This window comes from Papio anubis, chromosome 13, assembly GCF_008728515.1.
Source record: "Papio anubis isolate 15944 chromosome 13, Panubis1.0, whole genome shotgun sequence".
NCBI lineage: Eukaryota > Metazoa > Chordata > Mammalia > Primates > Cercopithecidae > Papio > Papio anubis.
The window spans coordinates 106,097,326-106,122,848 of NC_044988.1; the positions used below are offsets into that span (position 1 = coordinate 106,097,326).

The 25,523-nt window shown below is 59.2% G+C and overlaps 2 protein-coding genes and 1 long non-coding RNA gene across 7 annotated transcripts; 1 reads left to right on the plus strand and 2 right to left on the minus strand.

Moving 5' to 3' along the window:
• Positions 1-406: 406 nt before the first annotated feature.
• LOC116270087 lies at positions 407-8,173 on the minus strand. The gene is made up of 2 exons (XR_004178042.1): positions 8,085-8,173; positions 407-695 (listed from the first exon to the last, which is right to left on the minus strand). It is a non-coding gene; the product is annotated as an uncharacterized LOC116270087 (long non-coding RNA).
• ENTPD8 (ectonucleoside triphosphate diphosphohydrolase 8) lies at positions 8,137-14,048 on the plus strand. Its single transcript, XM_003911006.4, has 10 exons — positions 8,137-8,655; positions 10,067-10,212; positions 10,288-10,405; positions 10,994-11,144; positions 11,275-11,434; positions 11,552-11,782; positions 12,144-12,407; positions 12,594-12,704; positions 13,085-13,219; positions 13,323-14,048. The coding sequence occupies exons 2-10, from the start codon at positions 10,087-10,089 to the stop codon at positions 13,512-13,514; spliced, it is 1,488 nt and encodes a 495-aa protein (XP_003911055.2). The 5' UTR covers positions 8,137-8,655; positions 10,067-10,086; the 3' UTR covers positions 13,515-14,048.
• On the minus strand, positions 14,007-25,495 carry NOXA1 (NADPH oxidase activator 1). Of its 5 annotated transcripts, XM_003911003.3 has the most exons (14): positions 25,177-25,495; positions 22,276-22,358; positions 20,247-20,355; positions 19,374-19,508; positions 19,007-19,114; positions 17,592-17,651; positions 17,337-17,362; positions 17,097-17,202; positions 15,379-15,424; positions 15,194-15,252; positions 14,850-15,004; positions 14,564-14,678; positions 14,343-14,457; positions 14,007-14,188 (listed from the first exon to the last, which is right to left on the minus strand). In XM_003911003.3, exons 1-14 carry the CDS (start codon positions 25,351-25,353, stop codon positions 14,052-14,054), a joined length of 1,431 nt encoding a protein of 476 aa, XP_003911052.2. In that variant the 5' UTR covers positions 25,354-25,495; the 3' UTR covers positions 14,007-14,051. The 5 variants fall into 5 exon arrangements, with proteins under 5 accessions (XP_003911052.2, XP_009186023.2, XP_009186026.2 ...); XM_009187759.3 differs by having other exon boundaries at positions 14,007-14,457; XM_009187762.4 differs by lacking the exon at positions 25,177-25,495 and adding an exon at positions 24,571-25,159 and having other exon boundaries at positions 14,007-14,457.
• Between the last annotated feature and the right edge of the window lie 28 nt (positions 25,496-25,523).

Consider the following 25,523-nt stretch of genomic DNA (forward strand, 5'->3'; position numbering starts at 1 on the left):
GAGGGGAGAGCAGAGACAGCCCGTTTCCCCTGCCGCCTGAGGGCACCAGGGAGAGGGCTCTCTGCCCCCTCAGGCCACCCTGCGTGTGCAGTCAGCAGTGTGCCACAGATGAGGGCCACTCTCTCAACCTCAGGTGTCCCCAGGGTCCAAACCACTACTGGGCACAGCCATGTTGGCTACCAGCTGGTTCCCTGCCCTGTGGCTGGGGGATGAAACAGCAGGTATCAGCTGGGCTAGGGTCAGGGTCAAGGGGCCTGCCAGGTGTGCCAGCCCCACGCAGAGGCAGGCTGCACAGCCTGGCACAGCCTAGCAGGCTTGAGGCCCGGGGTGCTGGGAGCGGTCACACATCCATCAGCCACCTCCAGCTGCTCTAGGACATTCTAGATGGAGTCCGGGAGGAGACAGGTTTTGGTGCCAATTTGAATGTATAAAGTTTTAGGTAAATACCAAATGCCTATAGACTTTCTGTTATTCAGTGGCCCATGCTGTTTGAAAGTGACATATCATGAAATCACGGGGGGATTCGCGTCGCCTTTCTGCAGAGTTGATGAGACAAGTCGCCACTGCCTGGAATCTGCTGCTGCTGCCATGCAGGCCTCGAGGGTGGCGCTCCTCAAAGTAGGACGGCACGCGAGGTTGCCACGTGCCCACACGCTGCACTGCTCCAAAGGCATGTCCATCCGTCACCTGCAGTCCTGAAAGGCACATCCATCCGTCACCTGAGCTCAGAGTCCCAGAACAGCCAGACACTCCCCCGTCCCTGCCCTAACAGGGACCCTGCAGTCCCAACCCATCTGGTGGCTGCTGTGGCCGCAGGCGTGCCCCACACAGTCCGGTCCGTAGGGTCTGCTGGAGCGAGTAAGGCCTGGGGGGTATTATATATGGTCCACGAGGTTCCATTCCTCATGCCATAACCGCCAGGGGAAGTGAAAGGAGAAAGAGACATCGAAGCCAGCAGCCCCAGGAGCAGACACAGACGCAGAAGTGCCAACGGGGAAGGAGGTGGCCCCACGCAGAGGCAGGCTGGGCCAGGCCGGGGGCTGGTGACCAGGGCAACCTCGGCTACTTTGCTGCACCTGCCCTCGCCTCCCTTGAAATACAAAAACAGCAGCAGCAGCCAGAAATAGTTGGGAAAGAAATAATAAATATTGGCCATACATGGGAGCAATTAAAGTCCTTAAGATTTAAAGTGCTTTTATATATTGCTAAAGAAAATGACAAAAGCCAATAGGGAAAAGTGACCAGAGATGTGGAGGGATCATTCACAGAGCAGGAAACTGGCCAGTAATTCCGTGAAGAAAGTCCTCATCCCATCAGGAATCATGGAAAGGCCAATGAAAGCGACAAGGTAACCCCCTTTTTAATTTGAGGTAGGGTTTTGCTCTGTCACCCGGGCTGGGGCTCACTGCTGCCTTGACCTCCTGGGCTTAAGCGATTCTCCCATCCGCTCAGCCTCCCGAGTAGCTGGGACTACAGGCATCACCACGCCTGGCTAATTCTTTTATGTTTTGTAGAGACAGGGTCTCACTGTGTTGCCCAGGCTAGTCTCAAACTCCTGGCCTTAAGCAATCCTCCTGTCCTGGCCTGTTACAGCCTTTTTTTGAAGGTAATCTGGTAACAGCTCTTGAAGTATCGTGACTGATGAGTACACAAGCCATCCAGCCCCAGCAACCCCCTGGCACCTTTTCTGAGGGTGTCTACTGCCCCGCTGTGCCGTGCCTGCTGATCCGGGTGCGGCCTGATCGCACGATGGCCTTCCCAGAAGGATCTGATGCTCGTGAGGGTTATTGCTAAGGAGGAAGATGCAACCGATCCAGCTGTTCCAAGTGACCGGGTCACGCCTCGCATGGGTGTGGAGTGTCGCCTGCCACCTGCCTGGACGCACTCTTGTGGCTACTCAGGAATGGCACGGGAGGAGGCCCCCGCCTGCCCCGGCGACCTGCCTGCCCTGCTCTAGCCGGTCCCACTCTCAAGTGCAGACGCCCAGGCCTGCACATCCACGCTCACGACACAACCCCAAGGAGCCCCCCAGGCGGCCCCGTGGCCGGACGTGCACCCCGCAGAGCGACCACCCTTGAGACCTGGGGTGTGGTCTGGGGGCTGTGTGGGGACCTCCTGCCGGGATGCGGGAGCTTCTAAGGGCAAGAATCACAGGTGTGACTCCTGTCTGTAAGGTAAAACCCCCGTGAGCAGGAATAAATACGGAGACATAATCGCAGTGGTGGAGGGAGCTGTGGCAGTCACACCTCTGCTGTTAGCATTGCCTCTGTGGGGGCAGGAGAGAGCAGACATACAACCTGACCCTGAAAGGGGCAAGATGGCCCCGGTGGCTCCCTGCCCCTGTCCTGGTGCCTGCCTGCAGGCGGGTCAGCTCCCCTTCCGCTGTGGAATCTCCTATGTCTCTGTGTGCTCTGTCACCCCTGCTTTCCGGCCTGAGGGCTGGGAAGGGAGGCCTGGGGAGCCCGGGAGCCGAGAAGTACCCGAAAACCACCCCCAACGCCCCCCAACCCTCAGGTGCGCCTGCGAAGTGTGTCTGTGTGTGTCTCACTCTAACTCACCCAGACAACTGACTTGAGTAGCCAACCTTGGTCATTCCCAGAACCACCACTGGGGGGCATACGTGCAGCTAGACCAGGGGGTGCCCCAAAATCTGTCTCTACAAAAAAATTTAAAAAAAGTAATGGGGCATGGTGGTGGTGTGCGCCTGTGGTGTCATCTACTTGGGACGCTGAGGCAGGAGGATCACTTGAGCCCGAGAATTCAAGGCTACAGTGAGTTAAGATTATGCCACTGCACTCCATCCTGGGTGACAGAGCAAGATCTTGTCTCAAGAAAAAAATTTTCAATGAGTAAAATTTTAAAAAACAACTTTGGTCAGTCTTTCTATCCTTTGAATGTCTTCTCAACCCTGGTGTCTGCTGATGGCCTCTTCCCTGCTGGTCAGGATTCTCACAGTTCTTTGGGTGTGGAGAAATGAAATTCTGGTTTATTTTTTTTTTCTTTTTCTTTTTTTTTTTTTTTTTTTTGAGACAGAGTCTCTTTCTGTTGCCCAGGCTGGAGTGCAGTGGCACAATCTCATCTGACTACAACCTCCACCTCCCGGGTTCAAGTAATTCTGCTGCTTCAGCCTCCCAAGTAGCTGGGATTACAGACGCCCGCCACCACGCTTGGCTAATTTTTCGTATTTTTATTTTTTATTTTTATTTTTTTTTTATTTATTTTTTTTTTTGAGACGGAGTCTCGCTCTGTCGCCCAGGCTGGAGTGCAGTGGCCGGATCTCAGCTCACTGCAAGCTCCGCCTCCCGGGTTCACGCCATTCTCCGGCCTCAGCCTCCCGAGTAGCTGGGACTACAGGCGCCCGCCACCTCACCCGGCTAGTTTTTTGTATTTCTTAATAGAGACGGGGTTTCACCGTGTTAGCCAGGATGGTCTCGATCTCCTGACCTCGTGATCCGCCCGTCTCGGCCTCCCAAAGTGCTGGGATTACAGGCTTGAGCCACCACGCCCGGCCTTTCGTATTTTTAGTAGAGACGGGGGTTTCACCCTGTTGACCAGGCTGGTCTCGAACTCCTGACCTCAGGTGATCCACGTGCCTTGGCCTCCCAAAGTGCTGGGGTTACAGGCGTGAGCCACTGTAATGTTTTGAATCTTTGTAATGTTTTGAATCTTACTTAATATGAGACTGGGAGTCTTCCTTTTATCCTACAGTGAACGTTGCTGTTTTGGTTTCAGCCTCAGTGGCTGTTGGTCCAAGGTCAGTTTTTCTCCAAGATTTTGGGGCACCCTCTGGTCTAGCTGCACGCATGCCCCCCAGTGGTGGTTCTGGGAATGACCAGGCTGGTCCTGAACTCCTGGCCTCAAGTGATCCTCCTGCTTTGGCCTCCCAAAGTGCTGGGATTACAGGTGTGAGCCACCACGCCCGGCCTGAAGACTTTAAAGCAGCTATTATAGTAGTGCCCAACTGGGCCATCCTCAGCACTTAAAATGTTAGAATAGAAAGTCTCAGCAAAGGCCGGGTGTGGTGGCTCATGCCTGGAATCCTAGCACATTGGGAGGCCGAGGCGGATGGATTACTTTAGCACAGAAGTTTGAGAGAAGCTTGGGCAACATGGTGAAACCCCATTTCTACTAAAAAAACAAAAATCAGCCAGGCAGGGTGGCGCACGCCTGTGGTCCCAGCTCCTGGGGAGGCTAAGGAGGGAGGATCGCTTGAGCTTGGGAGGCTGAGGAGGGAGGATCGTTTGAGCCCAGGAGTTCACAGCTGCAGTGAGCCATGATCCTGCCACTGCACTCTAGCCTGGGTTGCAGAGTGAGATGCTGTCTCAAAAAAAAAAAAAGAAGAAGAAGAAGAAGAAAAGAGTCTCAACAAATAAATAGAACCATATGAAAATTTTAGAACCAAAAAACACAATAACCAAAATTGAGAAAACATGGCCGGGCACGGTGGCTCAAGCCTGTAATCCCAGCACTTTGGGAGGCCGAGACGGGCGGATCACGAGGTCAGGAGATCGAGACCATCCTCGCTAACCTGGTGAAACCCCGTTTCTACTAAAAAATACAAAAAAACTAGCCGGGCGAGGTGGCGGGCGCCTGTAGTCCCAGCTACTCGGGAGGCTGAGGCAGGAGAATGGCGTAAACCCGGGAGGCGGAGCTTGCAGTGAGCTGAGATCGCGCCACTGCACTCCAGCCTGGGTGACAGAGCGAGACTCTGTCTCAAAAAAAAAAACAAAAAAACAAAAACAAAAACAAAAATAATTGAGAAAACAAACAAACTTCATTGAGCAGACTCAGTAGCAGAATGGAGATGGCAAAGGGACGAGTCAGTAAATATGAAGACAGATCAGCAGAGATTATCCCATCTGAACAACAAAAAAAGATTAAAAGAGTAAGTGGGCTGGGTGCGTTGGCTCACGCCTGTAATCCCAGTACTTGGAAAGCAGAGGCAGGCGGATTACTTGATGTCAGGAATTCAAGACCAGCTTCGCCAACCTGGTGAAACCCCATCTCTACTAAAACTACAAAATTTACCCGGGCGTGGTGGTGGGCGCCTGTAATCCCAGCTATTCGGGAAGCTGAGGCAGGAGAATCGTTTGAACCCAAGAGGTGGAGTTTGCAGTGAGCTGAGATCGTGCCACTGCATTCCAGCCTGGGTGACAGAGCAAGACTCTGTCTCAAAAAATAAAAAGTAAAAATAAAATATCGGAAGCAAAACGCGACAGAATTGAAAGGAGAAGTAAACACATTCATGATGACACCAGCATTCTTCTCAGTAATAGAACTAATGGACAATCAGCAAGATACAAATCCCAACATGTATTTATATAATACCAGCTAGACACAAGCACACTTAGAGAACACTGCACCCACCAACGGCAACATCGAGATTCTTCTCAAACGCACATGGAGCAGCACCAAGATCAACCAGATTGTGGTTCAAAAACAAAAAAACCTTAGCAAATTTAAAACAATCAAAGTTGGCTGGGCACAGTGGCTCACGCCTGTAATCCCAGCATTTTGGGAGGCTGAGGCGGGCGGATCACCTGAGGTCAAGCGTTCCAGACCAACCTGGCCAACCTGGTGAAACCCCGTCTCTATTAAAAATACAAAAAAATTAGCTGGGTGTGGTGGTGCACGCCTGTAATCCGAGCTACTCAGAGGCTGAGGCAGGAGAACCAACTGAATAAAATGAAAATACAGCATATCAAAAATTGAGAGAGAGAGCTAAACAGTGCTTAGAGGGAAATTTATAGCACAAATGTTTAGATTAGAAAAAAAGAAAGGTTCAAGTCAATAATGTAAACTTCTGCATTAAGAAACCAGATAAGAGGCCGGGCGCGGTGGCTCAAGCCTGTAATTCCAGCACTTTGGGAGGCCGAGACGGGCGGATCACGAGGTCAGGAGATCGAGACCATCCTGGCGAACACGGTGAAACCCCGTCTCTACTAAAAAATACAAAAAACTAGCCGGGTGAGGCGGCGGGCGCCTGTAGTCCCAGCTACTCGGGAGGCTGAGGCAGGAGAATGGCGTAAACCCGGGGAGCGGAGCTTGCAGTGAGCTGAGATCCGGCCACTGCACTCCAGCCCGGGCGACAGAGCCAGACTCCGTCTCAAAAAAAAAAAAGAAACCAGATAAGGAGGAGAAATATAAACTCAAATCAAGCAGAAGAAAGGAAATACATGTAAGCACAGCATTAAAATAATTCAAAAAACAAAAAGAAAAAACTATGAAACAAAAAGCTGGTTCTTTGAAATGATGAATAAATTGGATAGACCTCTAGCTAGCAACACTGATGAGAGAGAAAGGACAAAATTACCAATATGAGGAACGGGAGGGTTATCACTACAGACCCTACAGACATTAAAAGGATAACCAGGAAGTACTATGAATAACTGTATTCACATAAATTTAGCAACTTAGGTGAAATAGACCAACTCCTTGAAAGCCACAAACTACCAAAACTCATTAAACAGACAACTTGAACAATCCTGTTAACTGTTAAAGAAACTTAATTTGTACTTTAAAACTTTTCTAAACAAGGAAGTACTGACTCAGATGGTTTTATGACCAAATTACACAAAATATTTAAAGAGGAAATTTAATACAAATTCTTCAAATCCCTTCCACAAAATAAAACAAGGACAACAGAATGGGCACAGAGGCGAACGCCTGTAATTCCAGCACTTTGGGAGGCTGAGGCACTTTGGGAGACCAGATCACAAGGTCAGGAGTTTGACACCATCCTGGCCAACATGGTGAAACCCCCATCTCTACTGAAAATACAAAAAATTAGCCAGGTGTGGTGGCAGGCGCCTGTAGTCCCAGCTAGTCGGGAGGCTGAGGCAGGAGAATTGCTTGAACCCGGGAGGCAGAGGTTACAGTGAGCCAACACCATGCCGTTGCACTCTAGCCTAGGGACAGAGCAAGACTCCGTCTCAAAAAAAAAAAAAAAAAAAAAAGGAAGGACAACTTCCCAGACTCATTTTATAAGCCCAGCATTATCCCCATACAGAAACCAGGACTGAAAAAGAAAACTACAAAACTTTGTTGAACACAAAGTTGAGGATTGTGTTGAGGATTGCAAAAATCCTCAACAAACACGTTTGATTGTCACTATCCATGACAGTTACGTGGTATAAAGCTGCTGCAAACACTGAATTAGTGAATATGCTAAACTGTTGCTCCTAAGGGAAATGCAAAGTTACGTTCCTGCAAGCTTCTGGTCACGGTTTTGTCCAATGGTCAATATATTAATAAAACCTTCTTTTATGTGTGTTTTTTGTTTTTTGTTTTTTTTTTGAGACGGAGTCTCGCTCTGTCGCCCAGGCTGGAGTGCAGTAGCGTGATCTCGGCTCACTGCAAGCTCTGCCTCCTGGGTTCACGCCATTCTCCTGCCTCAGCCTCCCGAGTAGCTGGGACTACAGGCGCCCACCACCGCGCCCGGCTAATTTTTTTTTTTTTGTGTTTTAGTAGAGACGGGGTTTCACCGTGTTAGCCAGGATGGTCTCGATCTCCTGACCTCGTGATCCGCCCGTCTCAGCCTCCCAAAGTGCTGGGATTACAGGCTTGAGCCACTGCGCCCGGCCTATGTGTATTTTTGTTTAAGGACACCTTACTTAATATGTATCGTGTCACTAACATTGAACTCATGGCCAACAGCACTAACTCTTGCACGAATGAAGCTTATCCAACGTGTGTTTTCTCTGTAAGGTGCATTTCAGCCTCCTTGCGTTTCTGCACTATGCTGAGAGGCCATTATGAACAGTGAAATCACCAAGAAAAAGCACAAAAATGCACAAACATGACACCAAATATGCTACCAGAAAAGGGAGTCCTGATTGACACCCCAAGAGGTCTTCTTGGATCTCACACAGAAAGGAATTCATCTCCCCCCACCCTATTCCCCGCACCCCAACACCCCCAGCCCCAGCCCGCCCCGCCCTGCGCCCTCCCCTGCGCCCTCCCCTGCGCCCGACCCCGCCCCCCGGCCCTGCCCCAGCCCGACCCCGACTGGGTCCATCTTCGGCCCCGCCCCAGCCCCACCCAGCCCCGGCCCCAGACCCCTCAGAGGCCGGACCCCGACCTACCCTGGGCAGCGGCCCCGGGACCCCCGGCGAGCGGGAAGGGCGCAGTGGCTGCAAGTGGGAAACGACCGACGCCGCGGGGTGCAGGCGCCTCCGCCCCAGCCCGGGGCCCGGACCTTCGGGGTCACCTGACTCCGACCTGCCCGGGCCGGGCGGCGCGGGGGGCAAAGTCCGGGGCCCTGAGCGCGGCTGCAGGCGGTGCGGGGCGGGGTCCCGGAGTTCTGCCCCTCGCAGCTCCAGGCTTCTGCTCAGCTTCCCTCTCCTGCCTCCCACCCCGCGGCGGCGGGGCGACCCTGGGCGCCGGGACGGACCCACGGGTGGGGGATGCGGGGAGACCCTGGGCAGCGGACCCGAGGGTGGAGGGGGCGGGGCGACCTTGGGCGCTGACCTCAGTCTGCGGGCCCTGGAGCCAGGTGCACAGCGCATCGCTGGAGGGTGTCACCGCCCTGCCCCTCCCACCCCAGCTGTCCTGGACCCAGGGGCAGGGAGAGGCTGGACGCCGGGTGCGCCGGACACAGACACGCCTGAGCACAGCTTCCTCCTTGCTGCTCCGGGAAGTGGACAGCCAGCCCAGGTGAGGGGCCAAGGGGCTGTCCTGGGGGTCTGCCCTGGTCTGGGGGGCTGCCCTGGTCTGGGGGACTGTTCTGTCTGCGGGGGTGTCCTGGTCTGGGGGATTGTCCTCATCTAGGGGGCTGTCCTGCTCTGGGGGGCTGTTCTGGTCTGGGGGGTTTTTTGAGTGTGGGGGAGGTTGCCCCATCCTCTTTGCCTTCCTGGAGGCTCAGGTCTGGGGGTCTCAGGTGGCTACATCAGAGTGTGGAGTCCCTGTGTTCCTGGCCCCTGTCACCTGTTTGTCCCTAGGAGGTGGCCTGTGGCCTGGGTACCAGTTGGGGACACAGGCTGGGCCCTGTCTGGACTGGACCGGCCACTTGTCCTCTCTGGGCCTCTGTCATCTATCCTCCTTAAAATGGGCTTGTATCCCCCCGACATACAGAATTGCATGAGGACCCCACAGCGTGTCCCACTTTCCATGTGCCCAGGAGCCCGAGGTCAGGACCAGGGCAGCACCCCCACCTGCCACTCCGTGTGGGTGCAACGTGTCCCGGGGGAACACGACAGGGCACAGTCACGTGGGGCTCGGGTGCCAGGACCTTAGTGGCAGTTTCTGGCTTTGACCACTCCTTTGGGCAGTGGTACCTGTGTGAAGTGGGGCTATATGTGGCACAGGATAGGCCTGGGGTAGTTTGAGAGCTGAGATGCCTTGCTGGGCATCCAGGCAGAGGAGGAGGTGGACACCTGGGCCACAGGGCTAGAGAAGCCCAGGCCCCTCAGGTGGCATTCCTGGGTCCACCTCCCTCCCAGGGGCCATCTGGCGCCAGTTAAGAAGGTGCAGAGTCAGATTAGAGAAGCCTAGAGCTGGATTTCCAGAGAAACCGATGTCGTTAAGAAGCCTCACTTCTTCCTAGGATGACTGGCCTCACCCTGGGTTCACCCGCCACCCCTTGGCAACAGTCCCCAGGCAGCCCCCTCAGGGCTCCAGAGAGAAACCTCACCCTGGGAGAGCCTGGGGTGGGGGCCGCGGAGAGGAGGCAGAGCCCTGGGCCCCCAGTGCAGGCTGGAGCTGCCCCTGGGGAGGCTGGCACGGGACAGGCAGGACCAAAGGGTGGGGACACAGGGTGACCCCATCACATGGTGAGGGCAGCTCCGCCAGTCCCATCCAAGGGGATCCGAGGGGGCTACTTGGATCCTGCTGAGGCCATGTCCCCGGATGAGGCCCCTGCTGTCCCCCCACCTCCTCCCACAGGGCCCTCTGATGCCCATGGCACCCCCAGCAGGTGTGGCTCCCAGGGAATGGTCCTTGGCCACGGGAGGCTGTCTGAGCCCCAGGGATGCCTCTAAGGCCAGTGGCTCTCCAGGGGTCCGTCTCCAGGGAGACAGGGGCAGGGACACCGAGTGCAGCCTGGGTGCCCACGGCCGTCCCCCCACAGGAACCAGGACCACCTGAGCCATGGGGCTGTCCCGGAAGGAGCAGGTCTTCTTGGCCATACTGGGGGCCTCGGGGGTCTCGGGCCTCACTGCACTCATTCTCCTCCTGGTGGAGGCCACCAGCGTGCTCCTGCCCACGGACATCAAGGTGCGTCCCCGCCAGCAGGGGAGGCCGGGTGCGGTCCACAGGTATTGCTTCCCACTTATCCCACTGTCTCCCCAGTTTGGCATCGTGTTTGATGCGGGCTCCTCCCACACGTCCCTCTTCCTGTATCAGTGGCCGGCGGACAAGGAGAATGGCACTGGTGTGGTCAGCCAGGCCCTGGCCTGCCAGGTGGAAGGTTAGTGGGCAGTTCTGCAGCCCGGTGCTGGGATCTGCCTGTTGTTGCCTGGCTGGGATTTCCCAGATGCACGGAAAGGGTCCTGAGAGGTTCAGTGACGGCCGAGGTCCCAGTGAGCAGTCAGATTCTCATGGCCTGGCCTGGGTCTGCCCAGCGTCTGCTGCGTTCGGCCCTGACCCTCTCTGGCCCCTGGTGCTCCCCACCCTGGCACCATGTGGTGCTGGCGGCCGAAGCTGGTAGCCACAGGGGTCCTGCACTCCAGGATCTTGAGAGGGGAAAACAGGAGGCCCCAAATTTGTTTCCTGTGGGCTCTGGTAACAAATTACCACAAGTTGGGGACTTAAAACAGTAGCACCTTATTTCTCAGCATTCAGCATTCTAGAAGTCTGAAAACAAGGTCTGGAAAGGGCCGCACCCCTCCAGAGGCTCCGGGTTAGGGTCCTTCCTGCTTCCTCTAGCCTGAGAGCTCCACACAGCCCTTGGCTGGTGGCCACACCGGGGGTCAGGAGGTGGCCACGTCTTTGGGAGCTGCCTTTCAGCCCAGCCAGCCTGCGGGGTCTGGAGCTCTGTCCCCGCCTGCTGTTCCAGGGCCTGGAATCTCCTCCTACACTTCTGACCCTGCACAGGCTGGTGAGAGCCTGCGGGGCTGCCTGGAGGAGGCGCTGGTGCTGATCCCAGAGGCCCAGCATCGGAAAACACCCATGTTCCTGGGGGCCACGGCTGGCATGAGGTTGCTCAGGTGAGGCGGGCATGGCCTTGGCACCCACAGGGCATGGCTGCAGAAGCCATGGTCTCAACCAGCGTGGCAGGCAGGGTGGGGCCGGGCCCAGGCTTCCAGCCAGCTCCAGTCCCTGGTCCTCTGTGCCCAGGCAGAAGAACAGCTCTCAGGCCCGGGACATCTTCGCAGCAGTCACCCAGGTCCTGGGCCGGTCTCCCGTGGACTTTTGGGGTGCTGACCTCCTGGCGGGGCAGGATGAAGGTGCCTTTGGTTGGATCACTGTCAACTACGGCTTGGGGACGCTGGTCAAGGTGCCACAGGCAGCCCGAGGGCGGGGGCTGGTCTGCGAGGGGCCGGTGTCTGGGGCTGGCTGACCAGGGCGGGGTCCGGGTGGCTGCTCCGAGCTGAGTGGCCCCTTCTGTGCCCAGTACTCCTTCACTGGAGAATGGATCCAGCCTCCGGAGGAGACGCTGGTGGGCGCCCTGGACATGGGGGGGGCCTCCACCCAGATCACCTTCGTGCCTGGGGGCCCTATCTTGGACAAGAGCACCCAGGCCGATTTTCGCCTCTACGGCTCCAACTACAGCGTCTACACTCACAGCTACCTCTGCTTTGGGCGGGACCAGATGCTGAGCAGGCTCCTTGTGGGTCTGGTGCAGGTCAGCGTGCCCCGGGGAGGGTGCATGGGGCTGTGGGAACAGGGCTATGGGTGCGGGGCTGGCGTGGGTCATCGGGCCATGGGGAGGGTGCACAGGGCTATGGGCACAGGGCTGGCATGGGTCATCTGGCCCCAGGGAGGGTACACAGGATATGGGTGTAGGGCTGGCGTGGGTCATCCGGCCATTGGGAGGGCGCACAGGGCTATGGGCGCGGGGCTGGCGTGGGTCATCGGGCCCCGGGGAGGGCGCACAGGGCTATGGGCGCGGGGCTGGCGAGGGTCATCCGGCCCCGGGGAGGGCGCACAGGGTGCACAGGGCTGCGGGCGCGGGGCTGGTGCTCAGGCCTTCCTGCCCTCTGCAGAGCCGCCCGGCTGCCCTGATCCGTCACCCATGCTACCTCAGCGGCTACCAGACCACACTGGCCCTGGCCCCACTGTACGAGTCACCCTGTGTCCACACCACACCCCCCCCGAGCCTCCCCCAGAACCTCACAGTTGAAGGGACAGGCAACCCTGGGGCCTGCGTCTCAGCCATCCGGGAACTTTTCAACTTCTCCAGCTGCCAGGGCCGGGAGGACTGTGCCTTCGATGGCATCTACCAGCCCCCGCTGCAGGGCAAGTTCTACGTGAGCTCCCACGCCGCCCCCCCCCCAAGGGGTCCCGGCTTCCTTGTGGGGCCCCAGGTGCCTGTCTGACTGCAGCAGGCCCAGGAGGGGCCCAGGCTGGCTCTTGGGGGCTCTGGGAGCCCGGGTGGGGTGGGGATCTGACCCAGCGTAGCCACAGCGAAGCGCAGCCGCCTCCTTCTCGCCCAGGCCTTCTCCAACTTCTACTACACCTTCCACTTCCTGAACCTCACCTCCGGGCAGCCCCTGAGCACGGTCAACGCCACCATCTGGGAGTTTTGCCAGAGGCCCTGGAAACTGGTGGGTGGGCCCCGGTTTCCCCAGCTGCAGCGAGGGTCCCTGAGGGGGCAGGGCTGCCCCGGGCAGGATGCTGGCGCCTCATTCTGGGCAGCGCGGCGGGCAGGGCCAGGGGAGGCACGGGCAGAGGACAGCTCTAGGCCGTGCCGCTCCAGGTAGGAGGCTGTGACCGTAGCTGCAGCTGGGCCCAGCCTCTGGCCCGCCAAGAGGGGGCTGCAGCCCGCACCATTTAACCGGTCAGCGGGGCCAGGGAGGGGCTCTCGACCACTACCCAGCACCCTCTTGTTGTCTGGGTGTCAGGTTGGCCAGGGCAGATGGGGCAGTCCCCCCATGACTGAGGATCGGGGGGTCCTCACCTGGTACCTTGGCCTCCTGGGCCCCAGGTGGAGGCCAGCTACCCTGGGCAGGACCGCTGGCTGCGAGACTACTGTGCCTCAGGCCTGTACATCCTCACCCTCCTGCATGAGGGCTACAGGTTCAGCGAGGAGACCTGGCCCAGCCTCGAGTTCCGAAAGCAGGTCAGGTGACTGCCTCCCCTGGGCGCGGGCGGGTCGTGGGCATGGGCGGGTCGTGGCCCTGGGGTAGCTGCCCCGCAGCCCTGAGCAGCCGTGTGTCCTGCAGGCGGGAGGTGTGGACATTGGCTGGACACTGGGCTACATGCTGAACCTGACCGGGATGATCCCAGCCGACGCACCGGCTCAGTTGTGGGCAGTGAGCTACGGCGTCTGGGTGGCCAAAGTGGTGTTCATGGTGCTGACCCTGGTGGCGGTGGTGGGGGCTGCCTTGGTCCAGCTCTTCTGGTTGCAGGACTAGTGGGAGGCGGAGGTGGGCCCCCACAGAGCCCACAGGCAGCTGCGTCCCGGATGCTGGAGCCTTCCTGAGCCCTGAGCACTGTGGGACCTTGCTCTGTGGCTCTGCCCAAGGTCAGGTGACAGCCACCTCCAGGGCACCCTCGGGGTGGTGCTGTCCACAGAGGCTGCGTGGCCTCCCCTCCCGGCGTCCCTGGACCCCGCCCCCTCCCACACTGGGCTTCCAGGGGCCTTGGTGCCTTTCTGCACACAGGCCACCAGGACTCATGGTGTCTCCAAGCTGTGTGACTGCAGGGCCACATACTGCCTGCAAAGGGGGCAAGACCACAGAGGCATAGGGTCCTGCTCCTGACAGGGCCTCAGGAAGGGTAGAGAGGGACAGAGGGGAGGGAGCTGCCTTGCCTGGACCCCCGCTCTGCCTGATGCTGCAGAAGTCCATACCCGGGGGCTTCTCCTGGGCCAGCCCAGCCTCCCACACCTGCTTGGAGGGTTACACTGCAGTGAGCGTGGTTTTTATTAAAACATCATGTACACAGCATTGCTAGGGATGATCTCCCTGCTGGGATCGGGGCAGGCAGCCAGGGGCTCCTGACATCCGAGGGCCGGCGGGGACCACGAAGCACTTGGGGAAGATGCCGATGCGGCCGTCACAGTGGCCCTCCAGCCATGCCTCATCCACTGCAAGGGGGACGTTGGGCTCTGCAGGGCGCTACCCAGACGTGGCACCCAGACGCCTCTGGGTGCCACGTCTGCTCACGGCACAGGCCAAGCCGTAAGCCCCCCACACCCCGGGCATCCCGGTGCTGCCTGGGAAGGGCCATGCCCACCCTACCTTCACACAGGACGTCCACCATGTCCCCCTGTCGGAAACCCAGGTCCTCTGGCCCCTGGGCTGAGTAGCTGTACTGGGCCACCACCTGGTAGAGGACTGGCCGGCCCCCAGCTCCCTGTGGCAGGAGAGTGGGCTGCAGGTCAGGCCGGGCACTGGGAGGAGGGTCCTCCACCACCCCTCAGGGTGCCCCTGCCTCTGCCCCTGCCCTGCCCTCGGCTCACCCTGCACTGCAGCTGCAGCCCCCTGGGGCCAGCAGCCGCGTCCAGCCAGGCCCTCTGCAGCGACTCCTCCTCGGGGATGGGGACCCACTGCCTGTCCTCACCTGGGGCTTGGTAACTGCAAAGAGGTTCCTCAGAGGGGGCCTCCAGGGTGGGGCCTGCAGGGAGGACGGTGACCTCTGCCACCCCCTCTTCCAGCAGCTGCCTCAGTCAGGGCGGTGCCCAGCGCAGAGTCCACCCCCCACCCCTGCCCAGCTCCGCCGCAGCCCGCAGGGGCTTTCTGGCCCACCTGAGTTGCCCAAGCTGGGCCTGGTGAGGGAGGGCCTGGCCCAGCAGTGCCCGCAGGCTGGACAAGTCGGCTCCTCTTCTCGCCCTCAGGGCCACGGTGAAGGTGCACTGCACGGTGACAGTCACCAGGGGCTCGGAGCCCCCCGCACCTGCTCCCTGCGGCAAGGCAGGAGGGGGAGGGATGACCACTGAGGCCCCGGGTCTGGTCAGGGCCGTCTTCAGCCCAAGCGGTGTGGGCAGAGACTGGGCAGGTGAGGGGGGCTTGCAAGCCTTGATTCTGAGGGATGGGGTTTGGCCTCGGCCTCCCTCAGGTGACTGACAGGTGAAGGGTCCGGAGCCTCTTACCCCAGCACCTGCGGGGTCCTCACAGGGGCCGGGGCCAGGCGCCCCCGTTGCTGGCGGCCCTGCAGGACAGAGCAAGGACTGACACAGCCACTCCCACCAAAGTGGGCCCTGTGGGTGGAGCCGGCAGCTGTGCGCCAGCAGCTTCCTCCCTCACCTGGGGACCCCACTGCTCAGGACCCCCATACCTGGGGGGAGAGGAGCCTGTTTGCCAACTTGCTCCACCTGGGGCCTCTGCAAGAGAAGCACAGGCTGGGTGGGCCGGGGTGGTCAGGTGCCGGAGGCCAGTACCGTCCTAGCAGAACCCATGGCAAGGGTGTGGCCTGTGTGCCCGGCCAGCGCCCAGTAGGCAGCCTGCCCACAGTCAGCTGCCTTAGGATGGGGCTGGGTCCCTGCAGGCCTAGAGGCTGCCTGTCACCAGGAGGGAGCACCACGTCCCCCCAGGCCCACCGAGGTGGCAGCTCAAGGTGGGTGGGCTCCCCAGTGACCCTAGGAAGCTGAGGACCCAGTCCCTGGCCCCCGGCCTCTGTGTGGGCTGGACATTAACCGTGTGCCCTGAGTTGGGCACCAAGGAGGGGACGAGTTCACCGCCTGCAAGTCACAAAGTCACAGCCTGGCGCTGGCTGGACCCTGAGGGTCAGGTGGTGGTGGTGGTGGTCGTGTTTGAGATGGAATCTCGCTGTCGTCCAGGCTGGAGTGCAGTGGCGCGATCTCAGCTCACTGCAAGCTTCGCCTCCTGGATTCACGCCATTCTTCTGCCTCAGCCTCCTGAGTAGCTGGGACTACAGGCTCCCACCACCATGCCCGGCTAACTTTTTGTATTTTTAGTAGAGACGGGGTTTCACCGTGTTAGCCAGGCTGGTCTCGATTTCCTGACCTCGTGATCGCCTGCTTTGGCCTCCCAAAGTGCTGGGAGTACATCGTGAGCCACCGCACCTGGCCTTTTCTTTCCTTTTTTTTTTGAGATAGGGTCTTGCTCTGTCGCCCAGGCCGGAGTGGAGTGGCACTGTCGTGGCTCACTGCAGCCTCCACCTCCCAGGCTCAAGCGATCCTCCCACCTCAGCCTCCCACAGTGTTGGGATTACAGACATGAGCCAGTGTGCCCGGCCTCAGTTGTAACTTACTAGATTTATCAGATGGTTGAAGTTGCCTTAGGTTAGGAAGGATGAGGGCTTAAAGGCCCATGGTGGGAACTGGGCGAATGGTTCCAGACCCAGAGGGAATTGAGTGAAGCAGAGCTTGGAGGGCGCCCTTGCCTCCAGGATGCCACTGTTAAACTGGAAGTGGGCATCCATAAAGAGAGAGTGCTGGGGCTGCTTCCTGACCACATCCTCAGATGCGCCCAGCATGAAATGCAGGTGCCTTCTTTGGGCCTCCTGGAGTCCTGCAGCAGAACCCCTGCCCACAGCTGCTACCCTGGGAGCAGCTGGGTTCCTGCCTTCCTCCGCCTCTCCCTAGGTGCCAGGGGCATCCGGGAGGACTGGGGAGATGGAGTCGCTGCTGGGCCCCCATGTGGGGGCGGGAGCCTTGGAGCCCCTCCAGAGCTGTCCTGCCTCCTGCCTGTCCCCAGCTGGATCACTCCTGGTCACTCCCACCCCAGTGGGAGAGGAGGGGCCATGGCCAGCCTGAGGTAGTCCTGGGGGCTGAGGGCCTGCAGGGCTACCTGGATGTCTCCACTGGACACCACCGCTCTCCTGCCCTGATGGCTGGCACCCTCTCGCCTCGAGCACAGCCAGGCACTCTCCCATCTGGCTGGGCTGGGCCAGGACCGTGGGTGAGCCTGGCCACATCTACCCCGCAGTGAGCTGCTCCGTCCACCCTCGTGTTGGTTTCACTGTGGTCCCCGGTCTGCAGAGGCAGCAGAAGCACCAACCCCCAGCAGGGGAAGAGGCCCAGGCCCATGAACCTGCTCCTGGTAGGCAGTCGACGTGCAGCGGTCAGCACCGACCTCCGTCTCTGCATCGAGGGGGCCCTGGTGGGTGCCAGCTCTTGGGGAGTCCATGACTGGGGACCTGGGAAGAGAAGGGAGGCTCTCAGGCCTGGCCCATCTGAGTGCCCTCCTGTGCCCGGCCCGAATGGCCCCATGGGGAGGGCCTCTGCCTACAGGAAAGGGACGTGCTCGCAGGGCCCAGCCGGCCCCTCCTACCTGGCATCGAGGTTCGCTCCCAGTCCCTGTGGATACAAAGCAACAACCTCGCTCTGGTAAAGGGTCGGGGGCTGCCCTCCCTCCTCCCGAACTTTGAAGAGTGGCCTCCCCAGGTCTCACACAGGGACGGGACGGCCACCCCACACTCCCGTCAGAGGAACTTTGCGGCCCCAGGAGGGCTCCAAGCTTGTGCAGGGTTTTCTTTCCCACAAAGCTGGGTGAGGCCAGGCGGGGCCTGAGGGGCCGCAAACCCACCTGTGGCTGCTGAGGGCGGACACCCCACCGCTGGTCATCGGGGATGGCAGAGGCCACCACCTGGCGGGGACAGTGGGGGCTCTGGGTCAGGGACCAGTGGCCCAGTGGGGTCTGCTCCCTGCAGCCCGCCCCACCGCACCCTGCAGCTCTAAGTCCCCGGGGTCTGGGCGACAGCTGCCCACGCCCGGCCCTCGTCTGCCACCATGGAGGGAAATGTCTGATGAAAGGAAACATCTGTTGCAATATTAACTTACTTTTAGCACAACTTTTTTTTTTTTTTTTTTTTTTTTTTGAGATGGATTCTGTTTGTCGCCCAGGAAGGCCGGAAGTGCAGTGGCCGGATCTCAGCGCCTCACTGCAGCTCCACCCCTCCTGGGTTCACACACCATTCTCCTGCCTCAGCCTCCCAGTAGCTGGGACTACAGGCTGCCACCTCCGCAGTTTTTTGTATTTTTAGTAGAGACGGGTTTTGCACTGCGGAAATAGCTACAGGATGGTCTCTGACCTCCTGACCTCGTGATCCACCCGTCTCGAGCCTCCTGCCAGGGATTACATGCATTCACTGGCCTTTAGCACAACTTTAAAAACATTTTTGTTTCTTATAAAGAGCCCTCTACTGTGATATGCGGACTCTAAGTTGATGCACTAACACAGCTCAGAGCCTGGTTTCGCCCCCCTAAGGCCTCCCGCGCTGGGCAGCTGCACTGGGCCACACAGGGGTGGGCCACCCACCACCCCAGCAATGCAGTAACCGAGGGGGCGTGGTCAGTCAGGGGCGTGGTAAGTCGATGGGGGCGTGGTCACCCAGGGGCGTGGCCAGCCAAGGGTGACCCAGTCTTCGCCCACCAGGAGTTCTTCTCCACGTTTCACTCCCAGCCTTTGGGGGTGAGCAGCTCCCTATTCCTGTGACTTTAGGGGTGCTGCCTGACCCTGACCCAAGTATGGGCGTAACGTGGCCCAGACCGTCGGACTGCAGCCCCCACCCCCGCAAGACCTTGCTATCTGTGGCAGGCACACAGGGACCCCCTCTGGGACCTCGCTATCTGTGGCAGGGACACAGGGAGACACAAAGGCACGAAGGGACGCAGAGAGACGCAGGGACTCCGGGAGGCTGCAAGGCTGTGGCTGTGGCCATGGCCCAGGCTGAGTGGGGGCTGGCACCCACAGGTTCCTTGTTGGGAGAGCTGGAGCCCCTCCTATGCAGCTGGCTCTAGTGGGCTCTGCCTCCAAGTTGACAGCCCCATTTGGGGCACTGCCCCCCCGCCCTGGGCGCCAGTTTGAGGATGGCTGTGGGCCCACTCTCTACCCTCCTGGCCTTTACGGTGGCCTGGACTGCACACCCCCCCTTCCCTGGGAACACAGTTCGAGGGCTTAGCACCGGCTGCAATGCCCCAGGACGCCGCCCCCATCTTTACCTTAGCCTTGCCCAGGAAATCCACGGGCTCCAGGTGCTCCAGATGCCGCCGGTGGGGCCGGAAGACCTCGCCCCTGGGAACCTGCCGTGGCGGCAGCGAGCCCCGTCTCTGGAGGGGGTGGGCATCCAGCAGATGCAGATGGGGTGACCGACCAGGCCTGCAGCTGCAGAGCCCCTGTGCCTTGGAACAGCAGGGGCCGCTTGGGCCCCCCACCCCCTTCCCACAGGCCACAGGAAGCCCCTGCCTGGCACTCGAAACTGGGCACTAGGGCCATCTCCCTCCAGAAGCTTCTTCATCTCGTGAAATTGGTCTTGAGGGGCTGTGGTAGGCACCAGCCCAAAACCATGACCGGGTTGGCACTCCTCACCTGCACTTGGTCCAGGGCTGAGTCCAGGCCATTCAGGGACCCCTCTGGCCACTTGGACATGGCCTCCCTTAGGCTGCCGGCCGCCTCTGTCCAGAGCCCCAGCTGGCACTGTGCCGACGCCACATTGTATAGCACCTGGGAGTGGGGCCAAGGTGATGGCAGGGCCTGATCCCCCACTCAGACTCTCCCCCGTTCCCCCACCCAGCTCCTCCCTCAATCCTCCCACCCAGCCCCTCCCCCAGTACCCTCACCCAGCTCCTCCCCAATCCCCCCCACTGGACTCCTCTCCCAATCCTCCCACATGGCCCCTCCCCTGGTCCCCCACCCGGCTCCTCCCCCAGTTCCCCTACCCAGCCCCTCCCCTGCACCATTCTGTGTCCTGGGCTGGCGGGCCCCCACTTGGCTTTAACCCTGGCTGCAGACCCACACTGGTGGGCTTTCCCTTCCAACTTGCCATCCTAAGACAATGCTATTCCCAGAAGGCTTCAGAGCGGTGCGTTACCGGGGTCTGGTGGGGGGACCCTCTCAGTGCCCCTCCCTCGGTGCCAACACCTTCCAGGCAGCCAGGAAAGGGCTGGGGGCACAGTGGAGGGTGGGCACAACCCGCTGCCTGCTCCCTGCCCACCCAGCGGCCTTTCGCCTCTGCCCTCCTCCTGGGTGGAGCCACCCCTAGTGGCCTGAAACGGCACAAAATGGTCCCTCCACCTCCACTGCCACCAGAACCTCCTGCGGGTCAAGGAGTGGCCAGGGGATTCCACAGCACCAAGAGCTTCGGGCAGAGGCGCTCCCCAGTCCACAGGGCCCTCCTGTGATGGCGCCGCCGCCCGTGGACACCCCACAGCCAGTAGCAGAGTGGGCCCTGCCCAGCCTCACCTCCCAGGCTTGCAGCTTGAACCGCAGGCCCAGCTGTGTGTAGTCGATGGCAGCGTGGCCCCTCAGCTGTGCCAGGGCCAGCCGGAAGTCAGACAGAGCCTCCTGGAACCTGTGGGCAGCCGGGGTCCCCTCAGCGGCGCAGGGCAGAGACGGGGCTGGGGCCGAGCAGTTTTCACATCCAGCCCCGCTCCAGCGCCCCCAACACCTGGTTCCAAGGAGACCTGAAGGAGGGCAGTGCGGTGCCTGTCTCCACACTCAGGTCTGGGTACATGGGCCAGGGGTCCATGCACATGTATGCTGAGTGGGTGTGGGGGTCACCGTGTGCTGGGGCTCCAGCATTTTCCCAGGTCAGACTCAGCTTCCTGGACCCCTGCCTGCCCCCAAGCCTCTCTTCTGAACTGTGCAGAGCGCCCTGGTTATTTCCCTCCCTCTTTGCAGGCCCCCCACCCCAAGGGGGCAACCTCTCCAAACTCTGAGCCTCCTTCCAAGCCTTGCTGGAGCTCCCCAGCGCCTGCCGGAAACGCTTCTCCTTCCGGCGGGCTTCCGGTGCCCATCTGAAGGAGAGGCCGCCCCCAGAGGGGTCTGGGTGGTCATCCAGAAAGGCAGAGTCCCACAGCCATCATCCCGAATGCTGGCTCCTCAGTCAAGGAAGAGATGGCTTTTTCGTTCATCTGCGTTTCTGAAAGGCAAAATAGCTCGAGATCCTGGCTCTCTGGGCGACTGCATACGTGGTGGCCCCTGAAGCCTTTGATGGATCTTGTTAGAAGACGGGTTGTTCGTCTTGGTGTTTTGATGACCAGCGATAAAACCAGGTGCACACAATCACCATCCAGAGTCTACGCACGTACGTCTTCCCCCTTCTGACCTAGCTCCTCAAGAGCACTGTCATCTGCTCGTAGCTGTCACACCCGTGAGCCTGTCACTAGAGTGCATGAATTTGTGCTTGAAAAAATATGTATGTTGGCAGGGTGCGGTGGCTCATGCCTGTAATCCCAGCACTTTGGGAGGCCGAGGCGGGCGGATCACGAGGTCAGATCGAGACCATCCTGGCCAACACGGGTGAAACCCCCGCTTCAATAAAAATACAAAATTAGCCGGGCGTGGTGGAAGCCTGCTGCCTGTAATCCCAGCTACTCAGGAGGTTGAGGAGAAGAATCGCTTGATCTCAGAGGCGCGGAGCCAGCAGCAGCCTGGGAGATCCCGCCACTGCACTCCAGGCCTGGGCGCACACAGAGGAGACTCTGCCTCAAAATACTTTTTAAAAGTAAACAATAGTCAGGGCGCGTGGCTCACGCCTGTAATCTCAGCACTTTGGGAGACCGAAAGTGGCGATTTGAGGTCAGAGATCGACCATCCGGTTAACACGGTGAAACCGTCTCTACTAAAAATGCAAAAAATTAGCCGGGCGAGGCGGCGGGCGCCTGTAGTCCCAGCTACTCGGGAGGCTGAGGCAGGAGAATGGCGTGAACCCGGGAGGTGGAGCTTTCAGTGAGCCGAGATCGCGCCACTGCACTCCAGCCTGGGCGACTAAGCGAGACTCTGTCTCAAAAAAAAAAAAGTAAATAAATATCTTTTACAGAATTTTATTTTTTCTAGAATTATACTTTTTGGGATTTTAGACTTCAGGGGGTTTGACATTCAGGACTGCAAGGCTCTCGGGACTGTGATCCACTTCCCCACAGAGCCTGCCCTCCTGGGATGGGGCCTTTGAGCATCAGGCAGAGAGGCCGAGGCAGGGCCTGGCCTGCAGTCCCGATGGTCTCCCTTCCCTCATTCCTCCTTTAGGAAGGGACATGGTGCAGAGGGCCCAGGTGAGCAGTGAGGACCCGACCACCTGTGTTCAAGGGTGGTGGTCAGCAGAGGTGAGGGCCACAGTCTCTGCCCAGGTTTCCCTGGAGCCAGGAACCACGGAGGAGGGAGTGGGCAAGAGGAGGGAGCAGGTGGAGACGGAGGAGGGGGGAGTGCAGGAGTGGACTCTGCAGGGAGACAAAGGGCCGTCAGAGAAGGAACAAGGCACCCCTGTACTCACCTCGCCAGCTGGAAGTTGGCCACTCCTCGCTGGAAGAAGCCAACTGCCATGCAGGTGTCCTTGGTCACAGCTTGGTCAAATGCCTGGGGACAAAAATGCCCATGGGATGCCAAGGTCTGTAACCTGGTCACACAGCATCACAGATACGGTGTGATCGGTGCCAGGGCCACAGAATCCCATCGGCCCCTCCTGCTCCTGTCCAGGGACCTTTGGAGGCTCCTGCCTGGGCAGGGCTGTTACCACTCAGGCTGCCACAGCCCACCCAACCCCAACCCATCCAGGGTGCAAAGCCCACTGAGGTGCTGCTAAAACTGATTTGTTTACCGTGAGCACAAGGACAGAGGCTGGAAAAAAGTGTTCCAGTGTGTTAATAATAGTTACCTCAGGGGGTGGGGTTATATGAGACTTTTGTCTTTTAAAAATCTCTTTTTTTTTTTTTGAGACGGGGTCTCGCTCTGTCACCCAGGCTGGAGTGCAGCGGCTCGATCTCGGCTCACTGCTGCCTCTACCTCTGGGTTCAAGAGATTCTCGAACTCCTGACCTCAGGCGACCTTGGCTGTCACAATACTGGAGATGAGATAACACAGCCCAGATCCCAGAGTCACCAGTTAAAGACCTGCATTACAGGCCGGGCATGTTAGCCCACACCTGTAATCCTAGCACTTTGGGAGGCCGAGGCAGGCGGATCACGAGGTCAGGAGTTCGAGACCAGCCTGGCCAACATGGTGAAACCCTGTCTCTACCAAAAATACAAAAATGAGCTGGGCATGGCGGCACGCGCTTGTAATCCCAGCTACTGGAGAGGCTGAGGCAGCACAATCGCTTAAACCAGGGAGGCGGATGTTGCAATGAGCCGAGACCATGCCACTGCACTCCAGCCTGCAAGACAGAGCAAGATTCTGTTTCAAAACAAAATATCCTTTTTGGATAGTTCATGCAAAATGACACACTAGAAATCTACTAGAATCAGAAAGAACAACACACATGTCGTCATGGGTTTATCTGTGTGTAAAGCACAGCTCTTCCTTAAACCAGACTCAGAAAGGACATAGAATGTTCTGAACAGGGACTGTGGCCATCAGTTAAGTGTGTGTGACAGGAAGCGTGCTATGGTCTCTTTCACAAATTTGGCTGAGCGGGGTCTTGTCGCTGAACCGAGTTCACACAGGTGTGAAGTGTGGTGGCTGAGCACAGGCACGCAGCCCTGATGTGGGGTGGTTGCTCAGGGCCGGCAGAACCCACCTGTCTTCCCCAAACCTCACGCAAGGCTCCTACCAAGAGACAGCAGTTCCAGCAACACCTGCATCCTGGCCTGCCCCTCAGATGATGGGTTTTATGAATCACAGCTGTTCCATCCTCTTTCCTAAGTTCCTATATTCCTAATACCATATGCTGTGATTAGTTGTATTGACTTTCACTGTGTCCCCTCTCTGTAGTGAAACCAGGCATGTGAGCACGGGGTGACTGGGTTAGCCCCGAACATAGGATTTGTTGCTGAACCACCTGGTGTCTAATGATTACATTCCCTTTCTTGGATAACATTTTAAAATGAAATCATTGTGGGTGGGGCAACGTGGCTCACGTTTGTAATCCCACCAACTTTGGGAGGCCGAGGAGGGTAGATCACCTGAGGTCAGGAGTTCAAGACCAGCCTCACCAACATGGTGAAACCCGTCTCTACTAAAAATACAAAATCAGCCGGGCAGGGTGGTGGGCGCCTCTAATCCCAGCTCCTCGGGAGGCTGAGGCAGAATTGCTTGAACTCCAGAGGCAGAGGTTGCAGTGAGCCGAGATGGCGCCACTCGAGTCAGCCTGGGCGACAGAACAAGACTCCATCTTTGAAACAAACAAAAAAATGAAATCATTGTGGAGGTGACTGTAAATTTGTATGCAGGCCGGGCGCGGTGGCTCAAGCCTGTAATCCCAGCACTTTGGGAGGCCGAGACGGGCGGATCACGAGGTCAGGAGATCGAGACCATCCTGGTTAATATGGTGAAACCCCGTCTCTACTAAAAAGTACAAAAAACTAACCGGGCAAGGTGGCGGGCGCCTGTAGTCCCAGCTACTTGGGAGGCTGAAGCAGGAGAATGGCGTGAACCCGGGAGGCGGAGCTTGTAGTGAGCTGAGATCTGGCCACTGCACTCCAGCCTGGGCGACAGAGCAAAACTCTGTCTCAAAAAAAAAAAAAAAAAAAAAAAATTTGTATGCAGCTTTAAGACACAAGAGAGGGGGGTCTCAAGCCCTTTGCCCAGTCTCCTCCAAGGGGGATATTTTGTGAGTCAGGGGCGTGGATACCCTCTCACAGAGCGAAGTTCCCTCTCCTTTTCATCGCTGCTGTCACCAAGCCTTCAATAACCGTGGGCACCTGCTTGCTTCTGCAAGGTGCTTGGGACTGAGCGTGGGGGCAGCGCTGGTGTTTGGAATGCGCAGGTACAGGCGGCCTCGGAACCGGGGCGGGCGCAGGAAGGGCAGCAGACTCCGTGCAGGGCCTTGGCCGCTGCACCCGGGCACCCTGGACTCCTGGCTGTTTCGGGGAGTGGGCTGGGGGATGGCTGAGGGCTCAGAGGAGGAGACTGACCCGGTCTCCTGGCCATGACCACAGGTGCAACGCTTTCCCCTTGGGGCAGGGCGGCCCCTCGGGCCTGACCCAGCCCAGCAGCTTCCCCCTTCCCGGTGTGAGTCACCCTGGGGCCCGGGCCTCTTCCAGTAACCGCCGCGCCCCCTAGCCCGGCCTCGCTCAGCTCAGGTGGGGCCCCCACTGCTCCGCTCCCACCTGCAGGGGCGTTCGCTGGGTCGGGGGCGGCAGGGCGACCCCGTAACCGTCGGGGAGGGGCGCAGAGCCCTCCCCAGGGGCTCGAGGCGGAGGCATCGTCCGCACCGGCCTCCCCACGCCCCGCTCACCCGCAGCGCGGCCTCGGCGTCCCCGGCCAGCAGGTGCACGCAGCCCGCGTTGAAGCACAGCCTGGCGGGCGGCGCCGGGACGCCCGAGAACAGGTGCAAGGCGCGGGCCCAGTCCCCGCGATCCACGGCCTGCGCGCCCAGGTGCCAGGCGCGCACCAGGTCCCCCAGAGAGGCCATGGCGGCCCGTGGCGGCTCGAGGAGGAGCTGGGATCCCGCGGAGGGTCCGGGACCGGGTCCGGGTCCGGGTCCAGGAGGCGGCGCGGGGCTGCGGGGCCTGGGAGGCGGGCAGAGGAGCGGCAGCCGCGCGCCAGGTGAAACCCCGCTGCCCCACGGCGCCCCCTGGCGGC

Excerpts from the sequence above, each read along its gene's own strand:
- NOXA1 (XM_009187759.3), bottom strand. The coding sequence starts at position 25,353 with ATGGCCTCTCTGGGGGACCTGGTGCGCGCCTGGCACCTGGGCGCGCAG. Across the intron at positions 19,509-20,246 it reads TCAAGCTGCAAGCCTGGGAG|GTGCTATACAATGTGGCGTC; the intron begins GTGAGGCTGGGC and ends CCCCACTCCCAG. Across the intron at positions 17,203-17,336 it reads GGAGCGAACCTCGATGCCAG|GTCCCCAGTCATGGACTCCC; the intron begins GTAGGAGGGGCC and ends TTCTCTTCCCAG.
- ENTPD8 (XM_003911006.4), top strand. The coding sequence starts at position 10,087 with ATGGGGCTGTCCCGGAAGGAGCAGGTCTTCTTGGCCATACTGGGGGCC. Across the intron at positions 10,213-10,287 it reads TCCTGCCCACGGACATCAAG|TTTGGCATCGTGTTTGATGC; the intron begins GTGCGTCCCCGC and ends CTGTCTCCCCAG. Across the intron at positions 10,406-10,993 it reads CCTGGCCTGCCAGGTGGAAG|GGCCTGGAATCTCCTCCTAC; the intron begins GTTAGTGGGCAG and ends CTGCTGTTCCAG.